The sequence below is a fragment of the Salvia hispanica genome, chromosome 6 (genome assembly GCF_029641045.1).
Source record: "Salvia hispanica isolate PSC_SH4W2 chromosome 6, Shi_PSC_v1, whole genome shotgun sequence".
In the NCBI taxonomy this organism is placed as follows: Eukaryota; Viridiplantae; Streptophyta; class Magnoliopsida; order Lamiales; family Lamiaceae; genus Salvia; species Salvia hispanica.
The window spans coordinates 29,282,843-29,310,311 of record NC_142697.1 but is presented as its reverse complement, the minus strand read 5'-3'; the positions used below and the strand labels follow the sequence as shown (position 1 = coordinate 29,310,311).

The following is a 27,469-nucleotide window of genomic DNA, read 5'->3' as shown; positions in this document are numbered from 1 at the left end:
TTAATTATAAGAGAAATTTTTAAAATAAAAAAAATAACTTAATTACAAGGGAACATAATTATTACTCCCATTTATGAAAATGACTTAATTATAAGAGAATTTTTTAAAATAAAAAAAATAACTTAACTATAAGGAGGATATAGAATAAGTAAAATTCGTGAATGTCACTGCAGATTTTTGAAGTAGTAAAATGAATCAGAATTTAATCGAAATTCAGATTTCACATTTTTAAATTTCCTTAGAAAAGCCATTGCATACGTAGTAAATTTTGCTAAAGAAAATTACAAACTACTCCCTCGTGTCCTCATTAAATATTTACTTATTTAGATAGACTCCAGTAAGTATTTAATTTCACTACCATTTTTAGTAGCGAATTCTATATTTCATTAATTCATTTTCACTTATATATATAAATGAAAACTCTCTTTCTTGTAATTTATCTACTTTTTCACCAAATCTATCTCATTTTATCTACTTTTTCTTATTTTTTTATATTTTATTAAATTTTTTATTAAAATCTGTATCGTCAATAAATGATTTTTTTTTTTGCACATTGCATTTAAATGGGGATCAAGGGAGTATAGTATTCCCTCCATCCCACAAAAGATGTCACACTTGTTGGACGACATGAGATTTTAGGAAGTTTTATTTTGTATGTTAAATGGAGAGAAAAAATATAATTTTTATATTTATGTGAGATAGAACTTTTGCTAAAAAGTAAATGTGACATCTTTTGTGAGACAAACTAAAAGGGAAGTGTTACATCTTTCGTGTGACAGAGAGAGTACAACATTAGCTTATAAAAGGTACACATGTTGAAACTTGAAAGGTAGATAGGTCGCCACGAGTGAAGTGTTTCTTCCACTAGTAAATACAACTACCACGTTTCTCCAAAACTTGCAATTTCTTGAATACCTCAAGCTCAAATATCTCTAGTCAAAATCATGGCATTTAAATTACACATCACTGTCCTAGCGTTCCCTTTCGGATCACACGTACCCCCTTTACTCGCCCTGGTGCGGAGGCTCCGGAGGCTCGAGAGCCTCCGCACCAGACGCAATATTTTCATTTTTCAGCGGTGCGGCGTCAAACGCCGCGCTTTTCAACGCAACCGCGCGCACGCGGCGTGTGGGACGGCGAGCCCGCGACAGGCTCGCTGTTCGACGCGGTCGAGCGGTTCCTCACGGCCTGCCCGGGGAACTTCGAGACCGCTATCCGAGAAGCGGAACGGGAAAGCGGCCTCGAAATCCGGTGCCTAGAGATGCCCACGGTTCGTAAACCGGCGGTTCTGGTTTCGCGAAATGAGGAACCGGAACCGAACCGTGAGGCTTTTTGACGGTTCCGGTTCCGGTTCCAAAACCGGCGGTTCCGGTTCCGGTTCCGAACCGCCGGTTTTCGTACGGTTCTCACGGTTCCGGTTCGGTTTTGGCGGTTCCAACGATTTTTTTTTTCTGCTTATATAATTTGGAATTTTGGATTTATACAATAAATTGGAACAAGGCAATGGATAATTGAAATTGAAATAAGACGAATAAGGTGAAAATCATATCAGTTTTATTGAATTTGAGTTGTAACTTGTAACGGACAACAATACATTACAATAATACAATTGTCAATACATTACAATAATACAACAATGTGATATAATTTACAAGTGTCGTCGGAACATAAATAAAAAAAACCATGAAATGGGGGAAAAAAGGAAAAAATTGAAAAGGGCTTGAACTCAACTTAAACTTTCAAAGTTAAACTTTTCAAATTTAAGTTGAGTTGCCTACGTATCCACAATTTTATTGAGGAATCAAAGCCCACGTAGTTCTCTTACCTTGCTTACCTTTTTGGCCGGCCGTGCTCACCGTTCACCGCCCCCCCCGTCATTGATATTGTTGAGCGCCTTCGCTTCCGACCTCGTCATCGGTGGAAAACTCTTCACCATCACTCTCTACACGAAAGTCAAAATCCGGCTCTTGTGCTCACATGTCCGCCTTTGCCCAATCATCAAGTAACATAGTGGCTTCCATGTTTTTGGCGGAGAGATTGCTCCTTTTGTCGTCTAGGACACAACCGCCGACACTAAAAGCTTGCTCCACGGCGACGGTGGAAGCGGGAACGGCGAAAAATCTCCTTAGCCATTATCGAAAGTATCGGAAACTCTTTGTCATGTGTTCCCCACCAATCAAGGACGTCAATTTGTTGAGTAGGGGGACCTGGATTTTGAAAAATAGAGCGCGACTCCAAATATATATCTAACTCACTAGTAGCTCTAGTCCTATTGGTTGTAGCACCGTATAGATCTTGCAATTGTGATACTACGTCGGGATCATTCATGACATTGCTATAATTCTCGCCACCAAAATCAAATGTCGAAGGACTAGGAGGAGCACGTACCTGGTGAATGGTGTTATATCGCATTTCATATTCCCCGAAGAGAGCACGAAGCGCACTATCTAACCTTAGTTTGATTTCTTCAACATTCGGAAGATTTAGTTCGAAACTTTCTCCTCTTGTCAAGCCCATTTCGCGAAGTTGAGAAAAATCCAAATCGTGCAAACAACCATAGTACATGTCTAAAATTTTATGCACACCATGCAACTTCCACTTTGGATCCAAGCATTTTGCAATCAAGAACACATTTGGAATACGCGCAAAATATTTCAACCATTTTTCAACCATATAAAACAAAATAGCCTTCAACTCAATGAATTGAGTTTTTTTAACACATGTCTTAAAACCAATTGCCACATACATGCAATGCTCCAAAACGCGCACAGAAGTAGGATAATAAACACCGGATAACTCAACAGTGGCATTTTTGAAAGCTTGGAATAATCGAAACAAATCCATGCTGTGGTCCCAACAAGAGGGTATCAAAAGCAAATCAGAAGGAACATGCGGGCAAGTTCTAAAAAAATCACATAAATACTCAATGTGGTTCAAAGTCGACTCCAACATATCGTACGTCGAGTTCCAACGAGTTGAAACATCCAAACGAAAATTGGTGTACCTGCACTGCTTGCTATGACAATATTTCTTCCAAGCTCTACCAATAGGAGCTTTGTTATGAATCAATTTAACAGCAGTTCTAATAGGATCAACATACTTTTTCCACAAATCAATCGCATCTTGAACACACAAATTCAAAATATGAGCAATACATCGCACATGAAAATATTTGCCATCAATAACAGGAGAACATGCACTGATGAGATCATCTATACTAGCAGTGTTAGCACTTGCATTATCAAAACCAACAGAAAAAATTTTATTGATCAATGAAATTTATTCAAAACTTGAATGATCAATTGAGCAATTGCTTGTGCAGTGTGTGGTGCGGGAAATTCCCGAAATGCAATCAAACGTTTTTTCAAAGTCCAACTGTGATCAACGAAATGCACAGTAATGCCCATATATGAATTTTTGCAAAAACAATCAGTCCACACATCAGAGCAAATCGAAACTTTATGACCCAAGTTAACAATAAACGTACCTAATTGCACCTTCTTTTCCATGCATTGTCTAACAACAGCTCGAGTCATAGAAGTTCGACTCAATTTTCTTGCAGCGGCATTATAAACTTGTCGCATACTCGACTCAAAAGCATCATTATCAAAAGCATTGAATGGAAAATGTTTCATCACAGCAAATCTAGACATCACATTAAGAGCATTTTTATGATCATATTTTAAAAGAGTATGTCTACACATACCTGATGTTTGGGATGAACCCGTCCCACTCCCGGTCCCGCCTCCATGTTGAAAGTTGAGTTGAGTTTGGGTTGGAGCGATACCAAACTCGACCGGATGCGCTTTCTCCATGTGACGGGTAAATGTACCATATCCTCCACTCTTTCGTAATGTGTATACGTTTTCACAATAGTTGCAATACACATTAAAAGTGTTCGGATCGGTACTATCTCGTACCTTCTTGAAATGTTTGCCCATGATATCTGAGGTTAAAGTCCTTTCAACTGGTTTAGGAGGTTGAGGAGGATGTCCACGACCACGACCACGACGACTCCTTGGTGGTGGGGGTGGCATTTCTTGTTGTTGTTCCTCTTCCGCCTCCTCCTCCTCTTCCTCCTCGTCATCATCGTCGTCATCAAGATTCACCGGGGTTGGAATTTGTTGAGAATAGGCACCGGGACCGGGAGCACCACTACCACTACCAACATAAGCATCGCCTCCATATCCACGTCCGCCTTGGGATTGAGAGCGGGAGAGAGCAATAGCATTGGCCATATCTTGCTCTTCTCGATTCTACAAAATAATATTTGTAGCGAAAGTATCAAATAACATTATGAACAATAATGTAATGTAATTCATAATTAATAATATTAGTAGATAATACTCCCTCCGTCCCAGAGAAGTTGGCACACTTTCCTTTTTAGTTTGTCCCACAAAAGATGTCACATTTCCCTTTTTGGAAAAAGTTCTCTCTCACATGAATATAAAAATTATATTTTCTCTCTCCATTTAACACACAAAACAAAACCTCCTAAAATCCCGTGCCATTTTCAAAGTATGCCAACTTCTCTGGGACGGAGGGAGTAAATATTAACCTGCCACATATCCATGTTCCTTTGAGAAATCTCATCAATAACGGATTTTCGACTTGGCCTCTTGGACTTTCCTTTTCCCTTATCAATACGACCTTCTCGGGATAAAGACATCTTGATAGTTTATGGAATTATAGTAGAAATATGGACTTATAATTTTTTTTTTGTTTTAGCAATTAAGAAAGACAACTTATAGAACTATATATCAAAGTATAACAATGCGTAATATAAGAGTAGCACTTGAATAATTCAAATGTAAGCACAAATAGCACAATGAGAAATGGGAGACAAAGAGAGAGAATTGGGAGATTGAAGAGAGAAACTCTTATTAACACAAGAGTGAGGTAAATGTAAGTGAGGATAGAGGGGGGTATTTATAGATAAAAATTTGGGGGGAAATCTGAAATTGAATTCAAAATTCGAATATAAAAAAAAAAAAAAAAAAATTGTAAAACGGTCAAAAACCGCCGGAACCGCCGAAAATCGCCGGTTTTACACCCGAAACCGCCGGTTTGGTCAACAAACCGTCTGACCACCTGCACTCAACCATCCCATCGAAGCTGCAACGTGTCAGCCTTGTGTTCCGCACCAAAACCGAAAACCGCCGGTTTGGCGGTTAACCGCCGGTTTTGGTCAAAAACCTCCTGAAAAAGCCGACCATCCTACCGAAAGCTGGCCGCCTCGAAAACCTCGCCAGAACCGTGAAACCGCCGGTTATCCGGCGGTTCGGAACCGGCGGTTCGGTGACGGTTTCGGTTCATTAAATTTGGAACCGGAACCGGCCCGCGGTTCAAATTATCACGGTTCCGATTCAAGATTTTTGTCACGGTTCTGGTTCCGAACCGGAACCGGTGGTTCCGGTTTCGCGGTTAACCGCCGGAACCGAAAACCTTGGGCATCTCTACCGGTGCCTAGTAAGCGATGCGTTCCTGTGGTTTTCGAGTGACATTGCTGAGAAAAGAGGAGTGCCATGAGTGGCGTTCTGGGTTTCTAGTTCGTGCTCGCTGTCATCGCACGTCTACGCCGATCAAATCGTTAGATCAATCGAATCAACAGGTGATGATTCTCCCATTTCTCCGATTTTTACTCTCACTCAAAAATTTCTGTATTTATAATTGAGCGTAAAGTGTTCGACGAAATGCAGAAACGGAAGAGAAAGCTCTGTCGTTCATTCCAAGATTGGAAATGGCGACCGCAGCAGATCTACGGGCGGAGGTGTTCCTCGGAAGCAATCCGTCGCCGATGGCGGTGGCGGCCTACAAAATGGCGGAGCGTCTCCCCAGATCCACCGCCATCGTCCTGAATTAGTTAGAGGAAATCGATCCGATCATCACAAAAGACCTAAAATCGAAATTCCCCAATTTCCTCAACGTCGGCCCTTCGATCCTCGCTTCGCCAGATCCCCCGGCCGTGGAAATCGCCGACGAATCAGGATGCCTCTCGTGGCTGGGGAGCCAAAACCGCCCTAAATCAGTCGTCTACATCAGTTTCGGCACCGCAGTCATGCCGCGGGAGAGCGATCTCATAGCGCTGTGCGAAGCCCTAGAAACATGCCGATTTCCATTCCTGCTGTCGATTAAGCAACAGGCAATGAGATCCCTCCCGATCGGATTCGTCGATCGGACGAATCGTTCGGGAAGGTGGTGGCGTGGGCGCCGCAGCGGCAGATCCTCGCGCACGAGAGCGTCGGCGCGTTCGTCGGCCAGAGCGGCTGGAATTCGATTTTAGAGAGCATCGCGAGCTGCGTTCCGTTGATCTGCTTGCCGGTTTTCGCGGAGCAGACGCTGAACAGCAGAATGGTGGCGGATCTGTGGAGGATTGGGGTGAGGGTCGAAGGCGGCGTGTTTACTGAGAAGGGGGCGATTGAGTGTTTGGAGGAGATGATGAGGAGGGAGAAAGGGGTGAAGATGAGAGAGAATGTTAGAGTGTCCACTATAGTTGGCCGGGCCAAGCCACAAAGTGTGGCCAGGCCACAAAATCGTGGCCGGGCCACCAATGCCCATGTTTCCCACTATAGTGGAAATGGCCAAGCCACCAAAAATTTTATTTTTTCCATTTTATTTATATTTTAATTCTACTACAATAAAAATTGTTAGACTACAATAATTAAATAAAATGCATAATTTAATGAAAACTAAATCGAAAACCAAATCTTCGTTGTATTATAGAACGGGGTAAAATTATAACGAAAATTGTTTTGGAACACGCAAACAAAAACATAAAAAAACACCGCCATCGCCGACTACTCGGTCTCATCATCAGAATCCGCCACTTCATCTTCACCCGTTGCATCGTCATCGCCAACGTCATCATCGTCACCACCACCGCCACCGCTCTGAGGTCCCGTCGCCGCCGCCGCCGTGTCCTCCCACCCCAACAACGACCTCAGCCTCACTATAAGGTCGTAGTACATCATCTTGGTAGTCGAGTCGGTCGACTTCTCATACAAGGCCAGAGTGTCCTTGAGTTCCTTTATCATCTGCACGGCTAGGGTGTTTTGCAATGCCGCTCGGGCCGATCCGGGAGCGGGTGTAGACGGGCCCGCAGCAGAGTGTTGGGAGGCAGCGGCGGAGGCGGATCTAGCGGCTCGGATTGCGGACTGTTGACCTAGGGGCCGTGGACACTGGGATAGTGAACGGGGGGGGGGGGCTCCTGTCGAAGGTCCTTGAACTGCCGCTACTACTGCTACAGTTGCCGCCCCTGCCCCGTCTTGTACGGATTGGACCAAAATCAGACGCGTTCTCGCAGATGGCTCTGAATTTTGGGGAGTCCCGCAGAACGAGGAATTCTGCCCAGTAGGTAAACTTCTTGCCTACGTGCACATTGAACAACTGCATCAACAAGGATTTTATGTCGGCTTCGCTGCGGCCACTCTCAGCAGTGCGCAGTTGGTTCTCGTATATACCAATGAACTTCCGAAGAGCTGTAGTGATCCTGCCGAACTTCTTCCGAATCTGATCGGGTGTACGGTCGACGCTCGCCGACGGTTTGAATTCATTGTACACCACCAAGACTTTCCGCCAGAAGCATAAGTCGGTCTGATCCATGCCAACTATGGCATCTGTCGTCACCGCGTCCCATGCCCTAGCAATAGCAATGGACTCGGCGTCTGTGGACAAAAACCCTCGTCGACCACCGCCGCCGCCTTCCTGCCCGCCGCCGCCGCGGCCGCCGCCCTGCCCGCCGTCACCTCGCGCGGATCCTCCGCCACGCCCGCCGCCGCCGCTTCTTCCACCGCCTCCTCTCCCCGTCTCTACACGACCGGACGTTGGCGTCGGGGTATCAGGCGACCCCATCAATTGTTCCCATGTGAATCTATCAGATTCATCAAGCGGAGAATGACTGCTCTGAAATGGGGAGGATTGAAATTGGGACGGGAAGTTAATCGCGTCCATGTTGGGTCGATAGTCGCCTGTTCCTGGTTGGGTACGACCCGCATATCTCTGCTGATAGGCCGAGGACTGAACCCGGTTTTGGGGTGTTTGTAGCCACGGCGCCGGCGATGGCGGACTCCACATCTGGGATGGAGGAGGGGTGGGACTCGATCCCCAGCGTTGGGGGGTGGAAAGCCCCCCTTTCCCGAATCTCCATAACCGGGATCGTCTCCGCCTTGCATTTCACAAAAATTCAAATTGAAGGGAATAGGGTAAATTGTGTGTGAGAGTAGAGTAAAAATAAGATATGAATTTTAGGTATATATAGAAAAAAATTCGAAAATTAAAAAAAAAAAAATCGGAAAAGGGGAGAGCCGCGGCTCGTGGCCATTGCTATAGGAGGGCCGCGGCTCGCGCCCAAGCACCGCGGCCAGGCCACGATCGTGGCGCGCCCACGTCCACCCCCCCCCCCCCCGCCGCGGCTGCCCACCCCCCGCACTATAGGGAGCCGCGGCTCTCGGATCTCCCGTGGCCCGGCCGCGGCTCGCCTATAGTGGACACCCTTAGTCTGCTGAGGAACAAGGCTTTGGCTGCCGTTGATTCTCAAGGGACTTCGTCTAACAATTTCCACAAACTTCTAAATCTCATCCCACTTTGACTCTAATTTTTTGTGTGGTCAAATTGGGGAGAAATTGTATCTGACGTGGCATTTTGAAAATTCTAAATGGATGACATTGACTCTGAATTTTATAAATTTTCTCAAACACAATTAGCAAATAAACTAGGATCTCTTGAAGATAGCATGAATATTTCTATAAAAGCCGTTAGTAACCTACTCCCTCCGTCCCGCTTAAGATGACACGTTTTCTTTTTTAGTTTGTCTTAACTAAGATGACACATTTCATTTTTTTGGTAACTTTCTCTCTCCAATTAATACATTCAACCATTTTTTCTCACTCCTATTAAAATATCCATCTTTCTTTATCTCTCTACTTTAATACTTACACCCACATTCTCTCTCTTCAATTAAACACTTTAACTAATAACTCCTAAAATCCCGTGCCGGCTAAGCAATATGTCATCTTAGCTGGAGATTTTGATAAAGGAAATTACTACAAAGCAATACATCGTTCCCTTGTTCGTCTCGGACGTCTCCCAAAATTAGATAAAGTCTCAATTAAGAAAAGTTTTGAACTACTAATAACGTGGGCCACACAATCTACTAATACCACTTCCACTACATTTTTCCTTTCTCTCTTACATTTTTCTATCTCATACTCTTACTTTATCAATTGCTTTCTATCTCATACTCTTACTTTATCAATTACACATTAAAACCCGTATTATATACTCTCTCCGTTGAAAAAAAGTTAGTGGAATATGATAGAAATCCATGGGTTCCATCATAAAACCAATTGATGATAGGAGGAGGGTCCCATGAGACTTATATACTAGTTTTAGTTTTTTCTTGACACCGATATGTGACAGTTATATGTTATATTTTTAGTTTTATTTGCCAATAGAATAGGAGTCTCACTTGTATACATTAGTTTTAAATGAAATATGAATGAAATGAATTAGTGGAATGTTAGACCCTATTACCATTTATGGTAAAAATGAACCGGGACTCCTATTCACGGACGGACTAAAATGAAAAAATGAGATTCCTATTCGCATGGATGAAGTATTGTTCATTCACTCACACACACAAGACACTTATCATAGGTCTCTATAACATACACACATGTTGAAATGAAAAGGTATATAGGTCTTCACGAATTTATTTCTTCCACGCAAGAACATTATTGAACATTATTGCTGATTAATTAGGTACAATACATAAATACCGCTATTCTTCGAACTATATAAGTTCCTATCAATTTCTTGAATATATCTTGCGCAAATATCATAAACCAAAATCATGGCATCTAAATCACACATCGCTGTCCTAGCGTTCCCTTTCGGATCACACGCGGGCCCGTTGCTCGTGCTGGTGCGGAGGCTGGCCGCCTCCGCACCATACGCACGGTTTTCTTTCTTCAACAGCGCGGCATCCAATGCCGCGCTATTCAATGCGGCCGCGCGCGACAATATACGGGCGCGAGACGTGTGGGACGGTGCGCCTCGTGGTTTTCGAGTGATGTGGCTGAGAAAAGAGGGGTGCCATGGGTGCCGTTCTGGGCTTCTGGTTCGTTCTCGCTGTCAGCACACGTCTACACTGATCAAATCGTTAGATCAATTCAATCAACTGGTGACGATTCTCTGATTCAATTTTGTATATCATTTGAAATTGAATTGCCATAGAATTATACTCCCTCTGTTCCATAGTAATAGAGTCATTTTACCATTTTGGTACGTTTCATAATAATAGAATCATTTCCGTAAAAATCAACACATTTTTCCACCTTACTTTCCTCTCTCGTATTTTTTTTCTCTCTTCATCTCTCTACCTTTTTCATTTTACACTTTATTTTCCCTTTACAACTCACCTAACACAATTTTTCTTAATCTCTATGCCGAAAAGAAACGCCTCCATTGCTATAGAACGGAGGGAGTAGTACCAGTTCCAATTCAAATTCCAATTCCATGTATCAAATGGACCATAGTTTTTTTTGTTTGAGTATTGAGATTAAAGTGTTTGACGAAATGCATGATGTTGCAGAAACGGCGAAACAAGAGAAAGCTCTGTCGTTCACTCCAGGGTTGGAAATGGCGACCACGGGCCGATCTCCCGCCGGAGGTTTTCCTCAGAAACAACGCGTCGCCGCTTGGAGATCACGCTGTACAAAATGGTGGAGCATCTCCCCAAATCCACCGCCGTCAATTTCCTCAACGTCGGCCCTTCGATCCTCGCTTCTGCGGCGCCCCCGGCCGCCGACGAAACAGGATGCCTCTCATGGCTGGGAAGCTAAAACCGCCCTAGATCGGTCGTCTACATCAGCTTCGGCAGCATGATCACGCCACCGGAGAACGAGCTCGCGGCGCTGTGCGGAGACCTAGAGTGTTAGGGAGATTTAGAATATTGAACAAAACGGATAATCTGAAAGTCGTGCACTTTCAGATCAAATCAATTTCGGTGGTTCTACCAAAATATTTGATCGGATAAAATTAAGAAGAAAAAGAACTTTCATGTGTTGATATGTAAGAAGAGAAAACAGAACCAAAAGAATCGATCATTTTAAGAAGATGAACAGATGCAACAGCATAACCGAAATTAACTGATTTTTCAAAGGTTTCCGAAATTGCAAATTAGTCCTTTGACTTTTCAGAAATTACATTTTCGGATGAATTTCTTACACAACAAATTTGTTGGAAATAAAAAATTTCCAAGCTGACCCTAAACCCTTACACAGCTCGACTCCAGCCAGGGGCTGCTGCCCCTTAGACCCCGCTACCCGGGGGCGCTACCCCCGGACCCTCGTTCATCTATTAAGGGGCTTCGCCCCTAACATCATTATGAATTCAAATAAGCATGCACTCCGCACCTCCATACTTATATGATGTATCAATATGATAATACTAATCAATCAAGTTAATCCAATTACACTAAAATATCCAACATAGAGACATGCCGATTCCCATTTCAAATTGATGTCATGAGTGAGCTGGACTATTTGATAAGTGTATGGAGAAAAATGCTAAAATTCACTAGCAATCCCATCATAGTTGATTTTTCGGATGCTAAATTTGATACAATATCACCCAAATTAGACTCATGCGAAAATGGAGAAATATGTTAAATTTCATCATTCTACGGTCGGTTTATAAATTTGCGCAAACAAATCAAAATTTGACTAAAATTCATGATTACTCTGACAAATTCTAGTTAATAAGTCTAGGCGTTGACAAATCAACTCTAACGCTATTTTTGCATGATAAGATTTGGTAGTAAGTGGAATCTGATGAAGTGATTGTTTTTTTTTCTTCTTTTGAGTGGGTGAAAAATTGAATTGATTAGTGAGTTGGATGATTGAAGATGAGGTAGTTGAGCTTCATAAATTTGCGAGCAAGTTAGGTAACCATTAATTGACTCAACTAACCACTTGTTTGGAGGGCCTACAAGCTTAAGTCTTGGCAATTTCTTCGAATTAAATTCGCCTAAGTTAGAAAATTATGCTTCTCATTTCTCAAAATTAAATGACTCTACTTTCTGTAAATTAGTGATAAACATTGTATTTAAGTCTTCGCAATTATCAAAGTCTACTTCACATAGTCTTTCAAAACCTTTCCGGTTCTCTCAAAACCAGAAAAAAAGGTCTGAAATGGCTGCATATGGAGCACTTGTTTCTGTGATGAATATTATAGATCAAATTCAAACACATCCAAACCCTCCAATTTCTATCCACCAAAAACAGCTTGAATCTCTCATTGAAGCGGTTACATCCCTGCAACATTTTCTTGAAAGCTATTCTCCCCAAGGTGGCTACACCGAGGATGAGGATATTTGGGAGAGTCGCATAGCTGAAGCAGCTTACGATGCTGAAGATGTGATCGAGTCCTATATTGTCGATCAAATTCGTGCTCGGTCAAACATTGATGTACAACACATAAGCTCACCTGAATTCTATCAAGGTCTTGTTGATTGCCTGAAGCCTTATACATAAATCATTGTTTTGGTTTTCAAGTTGCCACAATTTTCTAATAAAGTCATTTGTATTCAACAGGTCTGCAGAAGGTGATAGAAAGCATGAATTTGATCAAGATTGAGATTGATGAGAACATGGTAGTCCAAGATCAGCCTCACATCATGAAATCTGTTACTCCTGCAGGCTCGTCTAGATCTACTTCCACTGCTAAGAATGTCACCATGATTGGTTTTGATGATGTCTTGGCTCAGATGCTGGACAAGATCACCGGAGGAGGATCCGCTCGCCAAATTCTCCCGATCGTTGGAATGGGTGGGATAGGCAAGACCACTCTTGCTCGGAATATCTATGTAAGTCCACTTGTCCAGGAGTCTTTTGGTGTTTGTGCATGGACTACAATTTCTCAAGAGTATAATGCTAAAGAAATTCTTAGACAAGTTCATGATCAAGTAGGCATGGGGAAGGGGGATGATTTAAGTGAATATGAGTTAGGAGATCATTTTTACAAGTATTTGCTTGGAAGGAAGTATTTTATTGTAATGGATGATATGTGGAACATAGAGGCATGGGATCGAGTTAGGAGATTCTTCCCGGATAATAAAAATGGGAGTAGAATAGTAGTGACTACGAGGCTATCAAACTTGGCATCTCAATTTAACTACTCCAATGGTCTAGACTTGAAATTTTTGGATGAGGATGCTAGTTGGGACCTATTTTGCAAAACTGTGTTTGGGGAAGAAGTTTGCCCTCTTGAGTTGGAGGATGTTGGGAAAAAGATTGTGGAAGGTTGTAAGGGACTTCCATTGTTTGTTGCTGTGATAGGGGGACTCTTATCAAAATCTGAACGAACAAATGAAAAGTGGGGATTTATTGAAAAGAATTTAAGTTCAGTTGTGAATTTGGATGATAATGAGAGTTGCTTGCAAGTATTATACATGAGTTATAATAATTTGCCGGTTCATATGAAACCATGTTTTCTCTTTATGGGAATTTATGGTGAAGATTATAGAATAAAAGTATCTGAGCACGTCCTAGTTTTTGTTGCTAGTGGATATGTAAAACCAATTAATGGGAAGTGTTTGGAAGGGATAGCAGAAGAGTATGTGGAGGAACTTGTTGGTAGAAATATGCTTATAGTTGAAAAATACGATAGCTGTGGGAAAATTAAATCAATGAAAATGCATGATCTGTTGAGGGATCTATGTTTAAGAGAAGCTCAGAAATTGAAGTTTTTATATGTATTCGGAGAGGAGAGCATTCCAGAAGCTGTAAATCCTCAACGCCGTATCGTAAGCAGTTTCAGGGAAGATGAATATACAGCTCCACTCATTCAATCCTTGGAATCTGCAATACTTGTGCGGATGGTTTTTTGGGTATTTCCAAAGAGTTTATCACATAATTTTAGATTGTTGCAGCTAGTTTCTCTTGAGCAAAATTCCGAGGAAGAAGATAGTCGTGATTGTTGTGAAGAAATTCTTCGTGAGCTTGTTAACTTGCGTGTTCTTAGTATGACTGTTGATGAGCATCCTTTACCTTCTTCGGTCTACTTCCTTTGGAATTTACAGATACTAATATTATCTGATATCGGTAAGGATTATGTTTGCGAGATTTGGAAGATGCCTAAACTTAGGCATATGATGACCGATTTGCAAGGGACACTTGATGGTGCATATTGTCTGCCTGATTCTTTCAACGACGAAAATAATATGGTGTTGGAAGACCTACAGACACTTTATGTGGTTAGCAATCTCAAGTTTGGGGATGGGGTGCTTAAAAGGATCCCAAATATCAAAACATTGAAGCTATACTATGATAGAGAGATAGACACCTCAGGAGAAGACTCCTCGGGAGAAGATGCCTCGGGAAAAGACACCTCAGGAGAAGAAGATTATTACCGTCTCTACAATCTTTGTTGCCTCCACAAACTTGAAACTCTTCAGCTTTGTGCTTCTGCACTAGACACTCATATGATAAAACAAGTCAGCTTCCCGCGTTCCCTCAAGAAGTTGACATTAGAAGATACAGAGCTCTCATGGGAAGACATGGAGACAAAAATAGGTTGGTTGCCCCATCTTCAAATTCTCAAGCTGAAAGATAATTCCTTCATTGGGTCTGAGTGGGAAACGTCCGAAGACCAATTCGCAAGTCTCAAGTTCTTGCAGATTGAACGTTGTGGTCTTGAGTGTTGGATCACAGACAGCGCCCACTTTCCACGCCTTGAGCACCTTCATCTTTGTAATCTACCGCGGTTAACAGAGATTCCTTCATGCATCGGAGAAATACTAACACTTCACTCAATTAAGTTGAAACGTTGTAGTGAGTCAGTGGTGGCTTCAGCTCAAACAATAAAGGAGGAGCAAGAGGAACTCGACAATCAAGACCTTCGAATCATTGTTGAATGAAGAATTTTTAAGGTAACACCTCAACCTTGTTTTACTTAATAATTATTGTATTATGCTTTTTTACCTTATTGATAGTCCTCACTTTTAAAATTCTTACAAAATTATATGGTTTCAGGATTATGATAAAATGCATGTGGTATACAAGGCTTATGTCAATTAATTAGCATACTTAACCAACTTGTATAAGTAGTTCCGGAAACAACTACTACTCCGTATTAATTTATTTAGTAAACAGCCGTTTCATAAAAAAAAACATCGAAAATTGGATACATAATTAACTACCTAAAAAGACGCATATTAATTAAGTACCCTGAAATTCATGTTTTAATCATTTTTTGTTCATTTTTCATTACTAACACTTGATCATCATGAAGGAAATCGGTTGCTCTTTTTTTTAAAGATGAAGATGCTTGTAGTAGGAGAAGGTGCTATTCGAAGTTGTGTTTGCAGTACTCTCATTTTGTAATTTATTTGCCATTGTCTTTTATCATTTGAAGATTGAGAATATTATTTCTGCAAGTTAATGTTATTATGTGAGTTTGCCCTTTTCACACTGTTACTTATAATATGTTGAGATTGGGATTTTGTGTTGGTGGTGTTTTAAGCATAAACTTTATAGAAGAATGTACTATTGCAAAATAGTACCGTTTTCGCTTTAATTGCCTTTAGGTTTATTAAATTCTTTTTTATAATTTGGATTTTCATAAACAAAGTATGAACTATAGTTAGCAGCATACATGTACATAGAGATCTCAATAGCCAGCCCAGCTTTTTATTTGACGAAGATGAACTGTTTGATGAGATAGCCTATTGAAATTAATACTCCCTCATTTCCATAAAAGATGTCACACTTGTAGGGCGGTATGAGATTTTAGGAGATTTTGTTTTGTGTGTTAAATAAAGAGAGAAAATATAATTTTTATATTCACATGAGAGAGAACTTTTTTTAAAAAGGAAAATGTGACATCTTCTGTGGGATAAACTAAAAGGAAAAATGTAATATCTTTTGTGGGACGGAGGGAGTAGTATTTGACTAAGAAAATGAGATCACAAAGCTTCTTATGCATTTTCGTAAGTTGGTATATTTTATTTCAATTTTGATGATAATAAGACATATGTGAAAGTTCTCAAAGCATTAGTTGGTTAAACATATAAAATAAAAATAATTTGTGTTGGTTGTGTTTCAACTTTCAAGCTGAAACTGATTTTATAGTTTATTAAAGGGAAAATGAAGTGTATTACCATTATATTGCAAACTCTCATTTTCACTTTAATTACTTAAATTCGTTTTCGTTATTTCGATTTTATGAATAAAGTAGCGCTTCCTCAATTGTTGTTGGAGATTGACAAATATTCAGAAATATAGATGGGAAAAATCAACCATGGCAGTCTTGCTTTTAAATAACTTTAATCTTTATAAATGGGCAAAATCAACCATGGCAGTCTTGCTTTTAAATAAGTTTAATCTTTAATGTTCTTAAGAATTGAGGTTTTCAAAAACGAAGTTGATCAAATTCGAAATTTACACTCCATAAATGATAAATTCATAAATCTATGAATATTTTTGGGCTAACTAGCCCATATCCAAACCATAGGCTTTTTTCCATGGTCCAATTACATAGATAATGTAGATATATACTACTCCCTCCGTCCTACTTAAGATGACACGTTTTCCTTTTTTGGAAACTTTCTCTCTCTAATTAATACATCCAACCACTTTTATCACCCTATTAAAATATTCATCTTTCTTTCTTTCTCTATTTTAATAACCCAACTAGGGACGGATCTAGTTAAATACTAGATAGGGCATAACTACCTTTATATATGTATAACTTTCTATAGAATTTTTTATATTAATCTTCTACTAATTGCCCCTTCTAGAATGTTTAAATTATCTTTATGTATATTTTTGCCCCTCGTGCTAAGAATTTCTGGCTCCGTCCCTGACCCCAACCCACCTTTTCTCTCTCCAATTAAATACATTAAACAATAACTCCTAAAATCCCGTGCCGGCTATGAAATGTGTCATCTTAGCCGGGACGGAGGGAGTACACGACGACGGTTTTTTCCACTTCAATATAAGTAATAAGCAAATTAATGTTTGTTTCACATGCAAATTGTTGATTTTGGGCTAAATCCAGTGTCGTATGGGCTAAATGGACGAGAACAGTAATCCGATTATCCTGTGGGCTTTCACATGCGGCCCACTCAATAAATAGCATATTTGTAAGCTCTTTATCTTTGCCATGGAAAATGATCCCTGAACAAGATAAATGCTGGTGAGAAAACGAATAATTTTCAGTTCTTTGATTATAAAAAATTTGAACTGTTTGATTAAATGGCTAATCGAATCTATTTCACTCTAGAAAATGAGATGAAGACAGAAACTTAAATGCAAAATATCATTTTCGCTTTCATAATTGAGTTAAGTTTATTTTTATTTACTTACATAAATTAGATTTTCATGAGTAAAGTACAAACTTGTTTGTCTTCACGAGTAATTAATGCCCATCGTCATCGATATGCAGTGGCGGATTTAAGTGAGGACATAGGGCTACGAGTGTACCCCAAAAGAAAAAAACTAGTAGTGGTGTAGTGGTAAACATATTACCTTGTTGCCATCTCAGAGACTCAGGTGCGAAACCTGTGGATGACACTTTAATTTCTTATCCTATTCAGTGTCCCTTTTCTCTTTTTTATTTTTGTCTTCTACCAAATTATTTTATTTTTTTCTTTCTGTGTTTATTTTATTTTTCTCTTTCTGTGTTATAACATGTGATATTTTTGCTAATTAATTAAATTTTCTATCTTCATCATGCACTATTGCATGTGAGACATACCAACACTTCGCTCAATTAAGTTGAAACATTGTAGTGATTAAGTTTTGGCTTCAGCTCAAACTGTTGGAAAGAAATCATAGCATTAATGTGATTTATTCTAATTGATCATTCTCTGTAAATAGAATAGGATCTCAATGATTGTATTACCATATGTAATTGAATCCTTTGCCTATAAAAGGCTGTAGCCACTGTAATTATAAATCAAGCCGTAAGATTACAGAAATTATCCCCCAATTCGTTTCTTCATGGTGTCAGAGCAGGAGAAATTATGGCTAAGAAAACTTTCATCACAGCCTATTTCATATCCAATTCTCGGCCAAGAAACCAAAACCAAACACAAAAACCAGTCCCTTTCCTTATACACAAATATGTCAGACTCAGAGGAGTAGAAAATGACAACCGAATAATCCAGATTAAGAACGATAAGGAATGTTACCGTGGTGTTCAAATTAAACGGGAAGAACTACCCGTTGTGGTCACGACTAATAAAGGTCGCGATAGGGAGTAGAAGGGGATACTCCCATATCACCGACGAACCACCCGAACCAGATAGCAAGGGATACCGCGAGTGGGAGGAGACCGATCTCGTGGTTTTCTCATGGATCGTCGACAATATCGAAATTGATATTCTCGCCGATTTTGCCCATCACCAGACGTCCAAAGCGCTATGGGACAACTTACAAATCACCTTCGAGAGCAAGGCGGATCCATACCTCATATATGACCTGGAAGACAAGGTAATCTCAATAAGACAAGGGAATATGGATCTCGAGACTTATTACCGTCGAATCCATGGTTTGCGGGTGCGTGTCGACAGAACCCAAAAATCGCCGGTGACGTGCTGTGATAAAGGGGTCAAGCAGTTCCGGTAACACTCGAGTGAGAAACGTTGATCAAATTCCTCACCGGATTGAATGAGGAGTTCGCTGGGATCCGGCTGACATCCTCAAACTAGAGCCATACCCCTCAGTCGAAGAAGCCTACGGATATGTGATGAGGGAGGCGGCTCGACGGAAAATCATGCCACTGGCGTCCTCTTCACTCATCGGAGACGTCTCTGGTGTAGGAAGTGCCGATGCATCGTCGGGGGAGATAGGTTACTGATTTGGAGCGCAAAGAGACCGACCGATTAACCAGAATGGACCGCGACCGCCACCTGCCGGAGGAGCCACACACCAAACCGGAGTAAAACCTGATAAGAGCAAGCTGTGGTGCTCCCACTGTGGGAAAAATAAACACACAAGGGAGAATTGCTTTCTACGAGTGGGATACCCGGAATGGTGGGATGAGAGGCAGAGGGCACGAGCTTAGGCGAAATTTGGCGCCGCCAACATCGCAGAAATGGGGCAACGGCAGAACGCCGAAATCACACCGGAGAAGGAGGAGCAATCGGTGACGGGAACAAACTGAACAACACCGAAATCAACTCTGGTGGTGGCGGCGACAACAGCGGCAGCGGAGGCGGTGGAATCCGGGTCGAAAATTTTGTGGAGAGAGCTGGAGCAGGGGAGGCGTCAAATTGGGAAGGCGGCGGTTTCAATGGAGGTAACAGGTTTGGTCATTATCCAAACCCCAGTGTCTGCCTAAATTTCATCTGGAACCCCACTTTAAATATAAGCCCCCAGATCCTATAAAATTCGATAAGTCACCCACGAAAATTGGTAATTCCGAATTGGCCCCCAAAAATGATAGAATTGATACCAGGAATCGTTTTGCACCTCTGATGAATTTTTCCGCTGCGTTTAATGTGCAAAATAGAGAGAAAATGAATAGGAAAGGTTGGATTTTTCATTGTGGGGCCACCGATACTATGACTCCTGAAAGAGTTGATTTTATTGACTTTGGTGAAATTACCAAGACTTTTATTCAAACTGCAAATGTGGAACTGATTACAGTGGCAAGGACTAGAACTATAGAGATTTCTCCAAATCTTCGATTGTCAAATTGCTTATTTGTTCCAAGTTTATCTCAGAGATTGATGTCAGTGAGTCATGTCACAAGAGAGTTGAACTGTACACTCCTAATGCACCCGAGTTTTTGCATCTTATAGGATATTCGGACGAGAAAGATCATTGGACGCGACACTTAGAACCATGACTCTACTACGTGGATGGGGTAGCTCAACATGGCAGAGCGATGCTGGCTCACGGATCCATGAAAGAAGAGGCTTGGCTGTGGCATAGAAGACTAGGACATCCTTCCCCTGGTTATTTTAAGCTTTTGTTTCCCAATTTTGCACTTCTTAAATATTTTTCTTGTGAGACATGTGTTTTGGCCAAGAGACACATACAATCTTTTAAACTTTTAGATACTCGTATGAAATTATGTTTGATCTAGTGCATGCTGATGTTTGGGGTCCTGTACCTATTATTGGGGGGAATGGTTACAAATATTTTGTTATCTTTATTGATGATTGCACTAGAATAACTTGGATTTATTTTTTGAAACACAAATATGAAGTAACCGAAATTTTTTTCCTATTCTTCCATATGATTCGAACTCAGTTCCAAACCACCATAAAAATCCTTCTGTCTGATAATGGGAGGGAATTTGTCAACAACACCATGTCTGAATTTTTTAGGAAAAAAGGTCTTGTTCACCAAACCTCATGTGTTTATACACCAGAATAGAATGGCGTGACTGAACGAAAAAACAAACCATCTTAGAAGTTACCCGTGCCCTTATGATTGAGTCTAAAGTCCCAACTTTCCTTTGGCCTGAAGCTATAGCAACCTCCGTCTACTTTATCAACAGATTGCCCACAAAAAATCCTGAACTAGAAAACTCCCATCGATATTCTCTCCATACAAGCCAACGTACCTAATCTCTTAGCATGACACCAAAAGTTTTTGGGTGTACAGTCTACGTCCACATTCCTAAACACAAGATAACCAAATTCTCCCCTTGTGCAACCAAATGTGTTTTTGTCGGGTATGGGATAAACCAGAAAGGGTACAGATGCTTTGATCCATCCTCTATGAAAATTGTCACCACCTAAATTGCAATTTCTTAGAAACCGAATTCTTTTACCCTCACCACCTTAGCAGTCAGGGGGAGCAAAATCCTAAATATAATTATAGGGACTGTCTAAGTTGGTTTGTGCTACCTCCAAGTCCTTTGATTGAGGATCAAACAGAGTCAGTCGTCACTACCGCCGAGCAAGCCTCCCCACAAGAGCCTCTTCAACCATTGCCTTCCGATCTTTCTCCACCAATATCTGAGGTAAACCCTAAATCTAGAACTGAGGAGATTACTACAGTTGTTACTAACAGTGCAGAGGGTGAGAATAACACTGTGGATATTGACACTAGAAGATACATTCTTCCATACAGAAGCACTTGAGGCATTTTCCCAAATAGATATTCTCCCGAGAAGATTAGTGCAAAAAGCAGATATGGAGTGACAAACTTTGTGCTGGGAAAATCTGACTAAGATAGCACGAGCCTTTGAAGCAGCACTATATGAGGAGGAGGAAATTCCACAAAAGGCAGAAGAGGCAATGAAATATAAGCATTGGAGAGATGCTGTGTTCACATAAATGAAAACATTAATGAAGAAGAATACCTGGGTGAAAGGGAAGCTACCAGAAGAAGAATACCTGGGTGTTTACAATCAAATAAAGACCAGATGGTTCGGTTGAAAGACACAAGGCACGACTCGTGGCGAAAGGGTATACTCAGACTTATGGAGATGACTATGCAGAGAACTTTTTTGCAAGTAGCTAAGATCAATACAGTGAGAGTTCTCTTCTCCATCGCGACAAACAGAGATTGGCCCATCCACCAGTTTGATGTGACAAACGCGTTTCTGCATGGTGAGCTGCCAAAGCTGGTATTCATGGTTCCCCCTGGGTTCACTGAGGAGTTTCAGCCTGGGGAAGTATGTCAACTCAAGAAGACATTGTATGGAGTGAAGCAATCTCCGAGGGCCTGGTTTGGTAGATTCACTGAAGTAATGAAGAAGTATAACTACAGACAGAGTAACTCGGATCATACATTGTTCATCAAGAAGAAGAATGGGAAGATTATATGTCTTATCATCTATGTTGACAACATGATCATCACATGGGATGATGAAGAAGAGATCGGCGAACTAAGGAAGAACTTGTTCAAGGAGTTTGAAATGAAGGACCTTGGACTTCTCAAATATTTCTTGGGGATTGAAGTTCCGAGAACGGATCGGGGAATCTTCATCAACCAAAGAAAGTATATTCTCGATCTTCTAGCTGAAGTTGGAATGATAGATTGCAGGCTGGCAGACACCCCAATGATACAAAATCATGGGCTACAGATACTCGAAGGAGCAAAACTCACCGATAGGGGGAGATATCATACACTAGTAGGGAAGTTTATCTATCTCTCTCATACTAGACCAGATATAGTATATGCTATGGGAGTAGTAAGTCAGTTTATGCACTCACCTTAGGAAGACCTTCGGGAAGCTTGACGGACGAGGTTTTTAAGGGTGGCGACTCTTATGTGTGCGTGTCAACTGGCCAGGAGGGTGCCTAGACCTAGGTGTGTCGTTGGGTCTATGCCTAAAACCTCTTGTCAACAAAAATACCTCAACCCACTGCTACTGGCTAGTATAGTGGAGTAAGAGTCGATTCCACAGAGATGGATGTAGGCGAAGTGCAATTACAAAGAGATTTTGGAAGGGTTGGTTTGCTACCACGCTTTTGGTGTTGAGCTTAAACTAGGCATGAAATGTTATGGAACCTATATCTAGAGTAGGAAACTTGAACTTGAAAACGAAAACATAACATATACTTAAACTGACCGGTAGGTGAAAATGAGACCTATACCCCTTCTGACCAGTAGGTCAAGGTGGGCTCTAAATGTTGTATGCTAAAAGAAATTAAAATGCGTGTGTAAAATAGGGTGCGGGTGTGCATGTGATAAGCTACTAGACGAAACTTACTAAAAATGGCTAGACAAAAGGCAAAGGGAATCAAGGACATGCTGGCAAACTACTTGCTGGGTGTGTAGAAAAGCTATAAAAGTGCAGGTACAAAAGCAAAAAAGCAAGAAAATCAAAACAAGTGGTCTCATTCTTTGATTGTGACATTTTCTTCTTCACCACGCTAAACTAACAAGATCACAAACTCCATTGATGAATGCTAAGCTCAAAAATTCGTAAATGCAATATTTAACTTGAAATCAAGAACGAAAGCAAAAAAACTGAGATTTACGCAGAGTGACAGGACAGAGTGACAGAAACAAACAGAAATGAATTACATGCATTTTTGTGAAACTTAAACCGATTAAAACTTGTAAACACTCGAGTAAAGACTAGATCTAACTAAGCTAGGCAGGAATAACATAAGACATAAGTTAAGACAAATGAAACATGAAATAAATCCAACAAGAACTCCATAGCATAAAACCATAATCAAGATCCAAAATGTAAACTCAAACAAAACAAGATTAAACTACAAACTAAGCTTTGAAATTTAAGAACTAAAACAAGTAGCTAAGAAATTTTAAAAACAAGGAAATAAGAGATTGTTTGGCTCCTCGGAAACTGAAAATGGAAGAACTTCTGGAACTACGGCGGCTGGAATGATTCAGGCATGATGACTCCCCGCTAGCAGGTGGCCGGAATCTTCAAGGCAGGCTGCTGGATCTAGAGAGTGGAACTTAGAGCTAATGGAGCCATTCTCCCCAAAAAATGAGTTGTAAGTGATAAGTTCCCTTATGCTCAGCTCCTATTTCTAGGGTGGCTTGCCCTTTTCTAAGGCTGCCTCTTCCTGCGAAATGATAATTTTACCCCTCTTTAGTAGTTGATTGTTCCAAGCAAGTCCTTCCTTCTCGTGTCCAGTTCCGTAGCATCCATCCTGGCCAGTTTGCACTTTTCTGCTCATACTGACTAGTTTGCACACCTTTGCTTCTTTTTCACTCGAATTTCTCCCAATCCTTTCCTCCTGATTTAGTACCTCAACCTGCACACTTTAGCAACTATTTTGCAGATATTATCCAATAAAACACGTTATACTGACCAGTAACCAAGGCCTAGAATGAGACTCATCAAAGCTGCAGTGAGGATCGTTCGATACTTAAAGGGAACTGTCGAGCATGGAGTATTGTTTGAGAAACATGGGCATTTGGAGATTAATGGTTTCACTGATGCAAATTGGGCAGGAAACCCAAATGACAGAAAATCAACTGCCGGGTATTTCACTTTTGTTGGGGGCAATCTTGTCACTTGGAAGAGCAAGAAACAAAAGGTGGTTGCACTCTCAAGTGCTGTAGCAGAATTCTGAAGAATCAGGAGTGGTCTTACTGAGATACTATGGCTAAGAAGGCTCATGACAGAACTCGATCTTGATGTATCCAAGTCGTGTAAACTATTTTGTTACAATAAGGCTGCTATCAGCATCTCTGAGAATCCAGTCCAGCATGACAAAACTAAGCATGTGGAGGTAGATAGACACTTCATCAAGGAGAAAATTGAAGCTAAGATTGTTGGGTTGCCGTTTGTTAAGTCGGAAGTTCAACTGGCAGATATCCTGACTAAAGCAGTGAACTCGAAATCGTTTAGAGAAGTATTGAGAATCCCGTTAGTTAACTTGAGGGGGAGTGTTGCAAAGAAATCATAGCATTAATGTGATTTATTCTAATTGATCATTCTCGTAAATAGAATAGGATCTCCTTGATTGTATTAGCATATGTAATTGAATCCTTTGCCTATAAAAGGATGTAGCCACTGTAATTATAAATCAATCAATAAGATTACAGAAATTATCCCTTAATTCGTTTCTTCACAAACAACAAAGGAGGAGCAACAGGAACTCGGCAATGAAGACCTTATAACTATTTTTAAATGAAGAATTTTCAAGGTAACAGCTCAACCATGTTTTTCTTAAACTCTATAGAAGAATGTACTATTGCAAAATATCTTTTTCGCTTTAATTGCCTTAGGTTTATTAATTTCTTTTTTCTAATTTGAATTTTCATAAACAAATTACTATGAACTATAGTTAGCGGCATACCTGTACATAGTTTGTGTTTCTCACTTCAGTTAAAGCAAGGAAATTCAGATATAATATATATTCAGTGAGAGGAATTCAATTAATTTTATATTGCACACCAAAATAAAACCGAGAGATCTCAAAGGCCCAGTTTTTTATTTGACGAAGACGAACTGTTTGATGAGATGCCTATTGAAATTAATAGTATTTGACTAAGAAAATGAGATCACGAAGCTTCTTATGCATTTTGTAAGTGGGTATAACTTATTTCTAAAATTGCAAAAGGTATTATTTTATTTTGTGGATATTTATGTACTCTTGGCCCATTAAGATAGTTATCTTTTGATTCTTATTGGGCCGTATATTTCTCTTAGCCCATTAGCTTGTGTCTTTTAACATACTCCTTACGTCCCATTAAAATAGAGATTTTTAAGACGGAATAATTGATAAAATAAAAGAGATATAGAAGGAAAAAGTAATTGGAATATTGTTAGTGAAAAATGAGGTCCTTACAAAAAGTTACTCCCTCCGTTCCATAGTTATGGAGGCGTTTTTTTCCGTCACGGAGATTAAGAAAAATTGTATTAGGTGAGTTAAGTAAAAAGAGAATAAAGTGGAATATGAAAAAGGCAGAGAGATGAAGAGAGAGTAAAGTAGGTGTGGAAAAATACGTTGACTTTTTACTAAAAAAAGAAATGATTCTATTATTACGGAACGTAACAAAATGGCAAAATGACTCTATTACTATGTAACGTAGGGAATACTAAATATAGAAATTGACTATTTTTAAGGGGACAAAGGAACGGGTATGAGGTTACCCGTTTAGCTATACGGGTCGGGATTGGGTAAGTATAATATTGACGTTTTTGGGTACGGGTACCCGCAAAATCGGGTTTGGGTATCCATGCATCGGCGGATCCAGGTGGGGTCGGATGGGGTCGGCCGACCCCACCACCGTCGCCGTAGACTCGCCGGATATTACCCTCCCTAAACTGCCGACCCCATGTCGCCAACTCTCCTGCCCCAAGTCTCTGGTCGCTGCTGTGAGCTAAATCTCTGCGGAGAAGATGATAGATACAGTTCAATTCTTACCAAGAAATTGGGCTTCCTAAAATGGGCCTACGTCACATACTAATTAAGGTGGCACAAGTTCCGACATATTTTACATTGTAGGAGTAGGCCTACCACAGTACCACTAATTGTTTAACGCCTAATGAGTATTCATATAGTATCATTTAGTTTTTTATCATTAATATAATTGTTTTATTTGTCTTATTCGTATTGAACTAAATTCAAAATGTTATCGAATGTGATTAATTATTAAAGAGAGAATATAAATTCTAAATTTTTTTAGACGATTGATGGTGTTATCTTACTTTTAGTAATCCCTATTGGTTTGTCATATTGATTAAATAGGTCTTACCATAATAGTAACGAAAAGACAACACAATATATGTTCAAGGAGTGTTTTCAATAATAAAATTTGTGAAGTCAGAGCTGTAAAATAAGATAAAAGATGACTGATTGAATGACATTTTGATGGTATAAAATGAGTAGGATAGTGTGCAATTATTTCCAATGAAAAAGTTTGAATCGTCTATATTCGTAAAAATAAACTATACCTCATAACATAAGATTATGATATTTATATTTTATGTATTTTTGCGGAAATATATCTAATATTATATTTATTATCTTTTTTAATTCGACCCCACGATTATTAAATCCTAGATCCGCCATTGTACCCATGGGTGCCCATTTCGACACCCCTAGGAAAGAGTATCTTGTTTCTAGGCCTTTTACTCGCTATGGCTCCGTATTTGAACAAGCATCACATATTCACATGTATGAAAATATTTAAAGTATTAGTTTTATAATAAAATGTGAGTATGAATGAGTTAATGGAATATGGGGTCCACTACTAAAAATGGTAAAAGTGAAGTGTATCAAATTTTCAGGGACGGACCGAAATGGTAATATGTATCAAATTTTCAGGGACAGAGGTAGTATAATAATTAGCCAGCTTATTTAAAACCTTGTTTTCTCTATATGGGAGTACTCGATGAAGATGAAGAGATTTTAATCTCTCGTTTCATCCAATTATTGGCTGCGGAGGGCTTTGTAAAACCAATTATTGGAAAAAGTTTGGAAGAGGCAGCAAAAGAGTACGTAGAAGAACTTGTTGATAGAAATATGGTTATACTTGTAAAACGCATGCGCTCTGGGAATCAAAAAACATTCAAAATACATGACCTATTGAGGGATGTATGTGTGAGAGAAGGTCGAAAATTGAAGTTTTTAAGTGTGTTAGAAAAGCAAAGCATTCCACAATCCATAAATTCTCAACGGCGCCGTACCGTAGGCAGGTTAAAAGAAGATGAATATCCAACTCCACTCCTTCAATCCTTGGAATCTGCATCCCATCTCCGGTCTTTTTTAATGAAATGTCCAAGGAGTTTGTCAAGTAAATTTAGATTGTCAAGGGTACTTATGTTTGCCGAATGTTTTGAAGAAGAAGATAGGTATGGGGAGATTTTTCTTGGACTGGTTAACTTGCGTTTTCTTGTTGTCATTGTTGATAAGCACTTGTTACCCAGGATTCCTTCTTCGTTGTGTTTTTACTGGAATTTACATACAATATATTTATCCAATATTGGTGAAGATTATGTTTTCGAGATCTGGAAGGTGCCTCAACTTAGGCATGTCATAACCGATTATGATGGGACACTTGATGGTGCATAT

General features: G+C 40.2%; 1 protein-coding gene and 3 pseudogenes across 1 annotated transcript; all 4 read left to right on the top strand.

The window, feature by feature from the left end:
* Positions 1-944: 944 nt before the first annotated feature.
* On the top strand, positions 945-8,587 carry LOC125206529 (flavonol 3-O-glucosyltransferase F3GT2-like; annotated as a pseudogene).
* Positions 8,588-9,850: 1,263 nt separating this feature from the next.
* Positions 9,851-11,124, top strand: LOC148923507 (anthocyanidin 3-O-glucosyltransferase UFGT-like; annotated as a pseudogene).
* A 974-nt stretch (positions 11,125-12,098) lies between these two features.
* Positions 12,099-15,468, top strand: LOC125204965 (putative late blight resistance protein homolog R1B-16). The gene is made up of 3 exons (XM_048103737.2): positions 12,099-12,501; positions 12,594-14,929; positions 15,292-15,468. The coding sequence occupies exons 1-2, from the start codon at positions 12,192-12,194 to the stop codon at positions 14,915-14,917; spliced, it is 2,634 nt and encodes an 877-aa protein (XP_047959694.1). The 5' UTR covers positions 12,099-12,191; the 3' UTR covers positions 14,918-14,929; positions 15,292-15,468.
* A 2,345-nt stretch (positions 15,469-17,813) lies between these two features.
* LOC148923506 (uncharacterized) lies at positions 17,814-21,099 on the top strand (annotated as a pseudogene).
* Positions 21,100-27,469: the final 6,370 nt, after the last annotated feature.